The 10,593-nt window shown below is 34.6% G+C and overlaps 1 protein-coding gene across 5 annotated transcripts in view; it reads right to left on the reverse strand.

The window, feature by feature from the left end:
- The window catches only part of LOC124308439 (thrombospondin type-1 domain-containing protein 4-like), a 68,762-nt gene extending 58,782 nt beyond the window's left edge, over positions 1 to 9,980 (reverse strand). The window contains exons 1-4 of one of the 5 annotated variants that reach the window (XM_046771156.1): positions 9,771 to 9,980; positions 9,250 to 9,295; positions 8,662 to 8,684; positions 7,177 to 7,250 (exon numbers count right to left, since the gene is read on the reverse strand). In XM_046771156.1, coding sequence (XP_046627112.1) covers positions 7,177 to 7,250; positions 8,662 to 8,664 — 77 coding nt within the window. In that variant the 5' untranslated portion in view covers positions 8,665 to 8,684; positions 9,250 to 9,295; positions 9,771 to 9,980. Of the gene's footprint in view, positions 1 to 7,176; positions 7,251 to 8,661; positions 9,509 to 9,770 lie in introns of those variants that run through there. The other 4 variants (XM_046771157.1, XM_046771155.1, XM_046771154.1 and 1 more) reach the window with 4 other exon arrangements.
- Between the last annotated feature and the right edge of the window lie 613 nt (positions 9,981 to 10,593).

Below are 10,593 nucleotides of genomic sequence, written 5' to 3' on the forward strand. Positions count from 1 at the left end.
TTCAAGTTCTATAACGATAACACGCCGAATACAAAGAGAATGCAAAGATTACAAACGATTACAAGAAATTACAGAGGTTATATGTAACTACGTGATATTACATATCATTACATTACGCGTGTACATCGGATTACAATAGTGATTAACACCTTCTTTGAATCTAACGTGATTCAATCTGATTCGTTACGACTTGTTTTGAATCACCAATTACGTGTCGAAACAATTAAAGAAACACGAGGTTTAGAGTCAAAAATCATATTCCGACAAGTTTTATTATCCGAGAATTATATATCCTCTTGTAGCTACGGGGAAAATATGAATAAACTTGGATAAAAAAAAAAAAAAAAAAAAAACATTATAAACGGTGAATTGTTATCGAAGTAATAAACAACGCATAATAATTTTTTCGCGAATGAATTGCTTACAAATTTACATTCAAGCGATTGTTTCAGGTAATTTTTTATGCACTTTGATTTTTTTATTTTTTTTTTTTTTTTTGACACCTTTCTAAAATAAAAATTAGTGCAGTATATTACCGGGTGTAAAAACATAGAATGTATAAACATAACCGTTGGAATCAGAAGTTACGTAATTATAATAGGCGAAACATTCGTTGAATTCAATCAACTACAGATATTACATGAATACAAATAGGAATGTGCAACGTGTGCGATAAGACTTGATATTTTTCCTAGTTATGCATCGTTTTACATGCGATATACGTATTATACACCTAGTGCAGCAATGCAATGCAATGCAATGCAATGCAATAAAATAAAATAGAATGGAATGAAACGCCTGCGGTAATAAACTGTCCCTTAGTTATCTATCCGTAATACAGATTACATATTATAAAGCTCGGAATGCGTGAGTGAGGATTTTTTTTTTTATTTTCTCTTTTTCTCTTTTATCCCTCCACGTGAATGACATTTATTGCAAATTTTCTTGCCTCAAATTTGACGAAATTGGAATATATATTACATTACACTATATTTCAAGAATATATTCCCAAAATTTTGAGTCGATCTGAGCAAAACTCTTGAAGTTATTGTCTAATTAGTCTCCTGCCCTTTAACACTACAGCTCTGACAGCAGGTATACAGCTTATTTATTCACTTCTATCGATCCGCTCCATTATCCTGTTTCGAGAATATTTTATTCAGTAAATACAGGTAAGTAAAGCCATAAAGACATATTTTATATTTATACTGTACACTGTACGATATTTTAAAACGAGAGACGAGCGTCAGTTTGTCGTTGTACGTTCGATCGTGCGATTTGTGATTTTTTTTCTCAAAACTACTTTTTCAAAGTCCGTGTTCACTGCCATTTAATAACTACTCGACCGATTCGTTTACAAACTTGGTACAAATTTTCTACATATAAAATACCTCCCCCCAACGTTTGGTTGAAATTTTTTTTTTTTTTTACATTAAGGGGCTTTCCCACCCACAAAATGGCGGAATTTTTCGTGGAAAATAGCAGTTTACACTTCAGATGGCCGACGCAAAATTTTGAAATGAAAAAAAAAAAAAAAAAAAAAAAAAATCAAAGAACGTTGGGGGGGGGAAGGATTTGACGATACTTTGACTAAATTCTAACGGTTTTTTTTGTATCAGATAATTTCCGGCCGAGATACAGCGAACACCGCAAATTGTTTTTCTTTTTTCCGAAACGTTCTGGGGAAAGCTCTGTTACCGGCTTATTTTTCAATATTTCCGCATGTAAAAAATTCCGAAATATCGTTAAAAGTATACTTAATAATGTACAAAAGGTTTGATTAAATTTGCTCAATCCATAGTTTTAAAAAAAATTCACAAATAAAGTGTTGTTTTTTTTTTACACCGACCCCCCCCCCCCAAATCGACCTCAATATATGTATAAGTATGTACGCGTATAAAGTCGAGTAACAAGGTTCGTTAGACGGTTATATACATTATATACATAGGTTCATCGATTCGCGTAATACGACACGGTATGATCTGCAACGCGAACGATGGGTGATTACACGGTAGCCCGATGGAGGAAAGAGAATAGCGACGTCAGCTGGTTATAGACACAACACAATTATCCTAGTTGCCAATCACGAGGGTAAAAGGTACCTTCTAAGGCAGGGGGATAAACTGCGTGTATATTTATTACAGGTTAAATTATGCGATACCTGCATGCAACATTGCGCCAATTACATTCACGTTAACTATTGGCAAACACACACCCACCCACACACACAACACACAAATATGCAATTTTTGCTGCAGCTTGCGCAGTTTCATGCGTGTGGGTAAAATAATACGATCATGATAAAACGCCGGCTGTAATAACAAATAAATTATACCTCAGGTTGTACGGTCGAAGCGTATCCGGCGTATGTATTTCGTAACGCGAATAATAATTTATCTTAAAACTACAAACCAGATATCGACGTTGTGATAATTGAGCGGTAAGAATTATCATTCGGAGAATAGGTTACGCGAATAATGTACGTACGCACGTTATTGTTGAAAAATAAACGTAGCTTTTCATTGATGAAAATTCTCAACGTGGGATGAAATTTTTTAAACACACTTACGGTGGGTATATTTTCAACGTAATTGTAAAACGGTGAATGAAAACGTTTTTGTAACATGATGTATGATTTCTTTTGTTTGTAATTTATCGTATCCAGATTTAACGACTTTTTAACGATAAAGTAAAACGGATTTTCATACGAGTATGATTTGACTTATCGTTATTGACAACTGTTTAAAAAATTCTCACCTTTTATACTTTGGCACTTTGGTACAGGTATTACAGATTTTTATTGTCTGTAAGATTGAAGAATAGATGATGAGAAACATTGAATTCGTTTCGACAGATTATTTGTTTATATATAGTTGTGTGAATTTTAAGAATTGTAATTAAATCAAACGAACCAAATTAGATTGCACGATTAACGGTAACGAGTTTTCGTTTTTGTCACTTCTATTATGCCGAATTTCCATTATAAAAATTTATAATCCGTTGTATTGTCAATTTTTCCTCCTCTATTTAACACGGTCTCAAACATTTACTTCGGCACTTTTCGTCATTCCTCTTTGATTTGAAAATTTTTTCGCAATCGTGTACAAAGATAAAACAGAGAGATAAAGAAAGTAATGATTTACGGTCAACATATGGAGTAAAATCGATAGATATCGTTCTGAACTTGTATCATACATATAATAATACGTATCGAGTGGTTTATAGTGAATATCAGTTTGTTCGGCGAGTAGAGTTCCCCGTGTAATTTTTATTTTCTTCTCGACCTCGAGTTTTAAAAACCATAAATACATCGAGATAGCGAGAAACAAAAGTAAAACTTAAAGCGAAACAAAGAGGAAGATAAAAAGATCGGCAGGAAAAAAAAAAAAGAAGATCCACCCACGCACAAAACTTAATTGAAAAATAACAGTCGAGAAACAGATCTTTATCAACGTAGTTCGTGTATCGTTATCGATCATAATAAGCAATTCGAAAGCTAGATCATCGGTACTGCATTGTAATTAATTAACTGTCAGTAAGGAATTTTCTTATAAATAACCCGCGCGGTAAAAAAACAAAATAAAATACAAAAATACCTCCAACAAATCAAGCCGATAACAAATGCTTGGTAAAATTTTTCACAGGTATGTTAGTTGTAAAAAAAAGAAATACCAAAATTCCCAACCGTTGACACTTTCGTCGAATAAAAAAGGGTGTACGTGAAAAACGTGTGTATACACATACATGTATAAAAAAAAAAAAAAGAAAGAAGAAAGAAAATCTTTTAAAAGGACATTTTCCCTCCGAACGCTTTCAGCTACGGGGTTAAAGGGTGCGGGGATTGAAGGGCGACGAATTAATTCGAGCCGGGTAGTTCGTCGCATTTCTTTATTGTATCACTAAATTTTTTTAGTTTTTTCTTCCCCCCCCCCCCCCCCCTATTTCTAAGGCACCAAACCCGAATGTGTAACTGTGAGGTATTTTTCCAACTGCAGCCTCGCGCGCATCTTGTATAAACCCCGTAAAATCATGGCGGCTGAGTAGCAGGCGGCCCATCGTTGCATTGCACCGGGTGCACGTTTTAGCCGTAGCGAATCGTTCCCCTTGGATGATCGGATTTCTTCATTCTTGTTCAACGTGTGTAACGCGTATTATATATACATGTTCATTCTACTTCTGCGGTTCGGCGGCATTTCGAAACCCTTTTTGAAGACCGTAGAATACGCCGCACAAATGTAGCCTGATCTCTTGACGCATTCCGCGTCACGTAGCTACATATGAATTAGAAATTTTCCAGGCGAAGGGAATAATGTGACAGAAGGAATAAAACTGCTCGCAACGACCGGTTAATCGCATTAATCATCGTTTCGATGTACCCGACACCCGATTTCAAAGGATTTTGATACATTACAAAAAAATTTCAAAAGATTTCATATGACTTCAAAATTTTACGAGAGATGACACTTGAAATGATTTCAGAAAATTTCAAAGGATTTCAAAAGATTCCAAATAAAAATAAACGTTTCAGATGATTTTATACGATTGCTAAATATTTCAACACGGAGTCCAAGTGATTTCAAGAGATTTCTAACGATTGTGGTGATTTCAAGAGATTTCAATAGATTTCAAAAATTACAAAGCAATTCAAAGGATTTCATAAGATTTCAAAGAATTGCTAAGGATTTCAAAGTTTTCGAGAGATTTCGAATGACTTTAAAGGATTTTAACAGATTACAAAAAATTTCTAAACATTTCAGGTAATTTCAAAATTTTACAAGCGACGATTATTCAAATGATTTCACAATATTTCAAAAGCTTTCAGAAGCCTTCAAAGGATTTCAAAAGATTTCAAAAGATTTCAAAAATTACAAAGGAATTCAAAGGATTTCATAAGATTTCAAGAGACCCAGACGATTTCCAAAGGTTTCAACAGATTGAAAATGGTTTCAAGGAATTGCTAAGGATTTCAAAGTTTTCGAGAGATTTCGAATGACTTCAAAGGATTTTAACAGATTACAAAAAATTTCTAAAGATTTCACGTGATTTGAAAATTTTACAAGAGACGATTATTCAAATGATTTCACAATATTTCAAAAGCTTTCAGAAGCCTTCAAAGGATTTCAAAAGATTTCAACTGAAATAAGGTTTCAGATGATTTCTCAAAATTTCGAAAGATTAAAAATGATTTCAATGGATTTCAGAAGATTTCAAGGATTCTAAGAATTTATAAATATTTCAGAGATTTCGAGAGATTTCAAAATATTTTCAGAGGAGTTCGGTCGATTTCAAGAGATTTCGAGAGATTTCAGCGGATTTCAGAAAATTCCGAAAGATTTTCAAGATTACAAAAATTGCACAAGATTTCGAAAATTTATACAGACTTCGTAAGATTCGCGGAAAGATGCACACCAGATTTCATCGCGAGTGATTTGCCCGTTGGGTTGCGATAAGAGAATAAAAAGAAAAAAATTCAACATAAAATAAAAAATCGCAACGTAATTTTCTATATGGAAACAAAGATATAACGACGAACGTGTTTCCTTGACATTAGAAAAATTTAAAACATACACTGCACGAGGATTAATTTAAAACTCATGTAACGGTCTCTGCATGAATTTTCATAAGACGAAGAATTTTTCCTAAGCTATGAAAAAAAAGTTCCCCAAGCTATTGTCAACAACTGAAAAACCCTTTTCAATCGAATTGTATGTTAAAAATTTGTTTCAACATGCTAGGAAAAGAATTTTTGTAATCAAAATTAACATCAATCAACTTCAGTCTCACGGTTTAAAATTTAAAACCAAATTTTATAATTTCTCCAACTGCATACAATGTTCGACAATGAATATTGCTTTCGGTCCGATAATTGAAGCCGACTTATCAATTGAACTCAACTATTACGTTACGGGATTGACGCCATGTAATTTTATGACATCGAATCAACGATGCTCTCCCTTTCGCAATCGGATTAAGCAACTGAATAATAATAATTTTTCATCCCCAAGCTTCTCGGGATCATTTCTAACTCGATGAAACAACTTTCTCCACACAACAATTAAACCTAAATTAGTCGCATTTCAATGTCTGTACCGGATATTCCTCCAACTCTCGGTGAAAAGTAAACAACTGAACTTAAAAAAGAAGAGAAAGAAAAGAAAAAAAAAAAACACATTCGCACAATGTATTAGAATTTCAACGTCTGATCTACCCACGTAAAATGTAAATTATACTTGCGAATGATAATATTATTTCGCATAAAGAATCCGAGAAGGTTTATTCAACGACTTCAACGATCAATGAATTAAGGCTCAACACAAGCCAAATTTATCCCCGCGGTTATACAATTCAATTATATTATACGATCTGTACCGTAAAGATTAACTGTTACAAAGATAAACAAATACGTACGATTAGTTACCTGCAGGATATATTATGCAATATAATGATTGCCAGGGTTGCCACTAATTTTGGATCGCAAAATTCCCCAACTTTTCCACGTTTATTCATATTACGCTATTTGTGTCTTTTAAAATTGCAACAACTATGAAGAAAATTGAATAAATCGTTGCGTAAATAACGATAAATTAATCTCAAAGTCTTTCAACTTCGCTTGTGAGAAAAAAAAAAAAAAAAAAAAAACACTGCAATTTTCGTACAAAACTGAAGAAATTTAGTTCACAATTTTTCGAACGCACCGTCAATTTTAATTTGTTTAATTTTTCATTGCGGAACAAACGTTAATTCGTTGTAAATTTCATTGATTGCGTTGATTGATTCACGTCTAAATTTGACGAGGTTGAAGTTCGCAGCGTTATCGCGATGGGGGAAAAAAAAATAGAACGTTAAAAGAAGCGACGAGTCGTTTCGCAACTTAGGAATTAATTATCATTTCGAAGGGTTTGTCTTGCGATTGCGAAATAAGCATGTTTTGTTAATTAATACGCGATATTTATAGGGCTTAACGCATAATCTTTCCCACCATTCCCAAGTCGTAAAATGGTGAAAATTTGTTCAAATGCTCCGCGTTGCGTTTACGTCACTGTGACTTGGAACTCGTAAATTTGTTTAACGATTGTGGTAGTTTTTTTTTTTTTATTTTTTTTTTTTTGTTCATTCATTTTCGTTACTGCGAAATGTTTCGGATCGTAAATGTTTATGAACCTTGACCCAACTCACCCAATATGCGCGAATAGCATCGTGCGAATCTTCGAGCGATCGCTTATCATCGTCATCATCGCTGTTGTTTCCTCCTGTGTAAAACAAACGGAAAAGAGAGAAAATTTAATACACCGTGTTAAGTGTGGAAGGTAAAAATTGTGTTCGAAAGAAGTACGCGAGGCACGACAACTAAACTGAAATCTTACACCTTGAGAAAAAATTTTAAACTTTAATCTTATTCACGTCACGTTTTCTAAAAAGTGTCCGCAAAGCGATGTAAAGAAAATAAATCCATCTGGAATTAATATCCAAATTGGAGGAATTACGAAATAATCACATTTATATATAAACATTGCTTGCAAAATTTTAGAACTGTTGTACGTTTAAGCGAAAAAAGAAAAACATGTAAGAAAGCAGCTTTCGAGTAAATATTACATTCCAGTTTTCAATTCTAATAAAATAATATTTCAATTAAAATTGTCGTAATTAATTTTCACAGAATTTCCTCTATAAAAATTTCTCGCACTGTCGAATTCGAAGTCATTTTTTACATTCACCGCAATAACCTGATTGTTAATGTTATTTTACATGTTTCTGCAACAAATCGTTAAAGTATCATAAAACTTGTCGTCAAATTTTCATCAAGATATTGAACTATTAAATTCATAATTTTTATCTCGTCAATATTCCGGACAATCTTTTTTCCACCGGAAATTGTTATTATTTATTTACTTTTTTCACATACAATAAATATTACACATATTATCAAAGATTGAGAATATCATCTGCAATCTTAAGCTTGACCTCGTACAATATTCAGATATGAAAAAATTAAAGTGTCAATAAATTCACATATACATATATGTAATATATATATTATTTTTATACTTTTTTTTTTATTTTTTTTTTTTCTCATTTCACAAAGCGTGAATAGGACCTAGACTAGCCGACTACGGCACATAATATAGTTTGTCGTATACTTGTATTGTACTTGAAACCGGTAGTACTAGTTAGAACTGTAATAATCGTATGCATGCCGGCCAATTTATACTCTCGCGTCATTTAAATTAACAGAGTGAAATTCTTCGGCTATGACTGTTTTTATTTTCATTTTATTTTTTTTATTTTTTCCTCTCCACCTCCCTACTTCTCCTACTCCCTTTTGTCTCTTCTTTCTTTCCCTTAACAATTTCCCAACGTTACAAACACCGGTCGTATTGTAATAACGACTTCGTTTGTTCTTCGCAAGTAATTTGGCAAAATCGGCAAAATCGAACGAAATTGCGACAGCGGTGAGTGGGGGAAAAAAAAAAAGATTGTAAATGAATGATAGAAAAAAAAGAAACGTCACGTTTTTTTTTTCTAGCTTGGTTTTTTCTCGAGTGAAAAGTTATCTTCTACTGTATGAATTCTAGCAGGAATAGACGGGACAGAGAGAGGGAGAGGGAGAGAGAGAGAGAGAGAGAGAAATTAAAATGAAACCATAAAACGAAAACCGCTCACCATAATCCGGGGATATTTTCATCCTGAAGACATTCTTACGTCAGATCGTAAGCCGCGTGTTTCGTCCTCCGTGTATTATATATAGGAAGTGGTTATATACGTATACAATAAACGCGTGAGTTGAAAGAACCGATTTTCTTTTTTTTTCTACAATTTTTATTATCTTCTACTTTTTATTTCGAGTGGAATGAAAAATAATTGGACAAACATAAAAAAAAAAATCAGACAAAAATTGAGATTGAAAAACGACAATAAAATCAACACACGTGTACGCGAGTTAGACGACACCTGTAACATACATCGTACCGATCCACAACGTCACAACGAATACACGCACCACACGCACACGCGCACAAAAACACCGCGTATTTGTGTGATTGTTTATTTACCTGCGGTACAGTTGTGTATAATTAAACAAAGGTAATAAAAATTGATCGTCGCCGGGCTGTATGCATTCAAACGTTTCTACACGTATGGTAATTATGTATATAATTTTTGTAAGGGTTTACGTGTATATACAAACGCACACTCATATATATATATATATATATATATCTATAAATGTATACGTGAACTAGTTTACATTACGTTTTATACGTAAAACATATCAGATCCGGCGTGTGCCTGCGGAGATCTGCGAATTAAATTTACGGTGAAACGTTGTCCAGATCCCGTGTACAAGCGGGGTTTTATTTATTTATTTTAGTTGATTTTTTTTTTTTTATCGTTTTTGCAAATTTCAGGCTCTTGGGTAAATAAGCCAAGATAGAAGCGCGGAAATATCTATTACTAGATGTGTGCGTGGGCGTGTAAAATTATTTTTTTGCAAAAACGAGAATAGAAGGATAAAAAAAAAAAAAAAAAAAAAAAAAAGAACGATGAAAACTGAAGAAACTGAGTAAGAAGTCGGAAATACTAGTGCAGTGATGAAATATAAATATATTCTTTTGTCAGTGTGCGTCTGTGTGTGTGTGTTTGTTTGTTTTTTTTTTTTTTTATATATAATTTATGTGGATACTTTACGAAGATGACAAAAAAAAAAAAAAAGAAAAAAAAGAAGGAGGTATTTCTATTATATCGCTAATTCCGAGTCAGGTGAAATTACACACGTCGCGCTCTTTAATCGGCGGAACTCGGAAGCCAGGAACCGCGTGTTTCGAATTTGAAGCGAGCGGCGCTGGTGTCTTTCTCTGTTACGGTGTTGCCGTGGCCCGCGACGAAACCGGACTGATTGTGAACGTGCCGGGTACGCGCGGCTTGTGGCTCTGCTGCTGCCTGATCCCCCCGATGCGAACAACGATTCACGTCTAACTGCTGCTACTCTGCCCTCTCTGCTCGGCTAGGGCACGGCTCTAATCGCGAGCCAAGCTCTGCACCACCGTCTTGCGTGTTCCATGGGTGGGATGGATGGGATGGATTGTCGGATGGATCTTGGGTTGTCGGTGGATGCGGCGCAGCGCCGAACTACCCGCGGAGAGTCGCGCCGCTCTTCGTCTTTTACCTAATTCGTGCCCGCTCTGCCGGTAAGAATGATCCCCACGAATATTCTGCGACGCGATTAGAATATAGAGAGTCGGTGTTTTTTTGTTTTTCCTTCCAGATCTGTCTCTTCGTGTTCTATCTAATTCGTGCCCGCTCTGCCGGTAAAAATGATCCCCACGAATATTCTGCGACGCGAATAGAATAAAGAGAGTCGGTGTTTTTTTGTTTTCCCTTCGTGTTTTACCTAATTCGTGCCCGCTCTGCCGGTAAAAATGATCCCCACGAATATTCTGCGACGCGAATTGAATATAGAGAGTCGGTGTTTTTTTTCTTTTTCCTTCCAGATCTGTCTCTTCGTGTTCTATCTAATTCGTGCCCGCTCTGCCGGTAAAAATGATCACCACGAATATTCTGCGACGCGAATTGAATATAGAGAGTCGGTGTTTTTTT

Source organism: Neodiprion virginianus, chromosome 7, assembly GCF_021901495.1.
Source record: "Neodiprion virginianus isolate iyNeoVirg1 chromosome 7, iyNeoVirg1.1, whole genome shotgun sequence".
NCBI classification, from domain to species: Eukaryota; Metazoa; Arthropoda; class Insecta; order Hymenoptera; family Diprionidae; genus Neodiprion; species Neodiprion virginianus.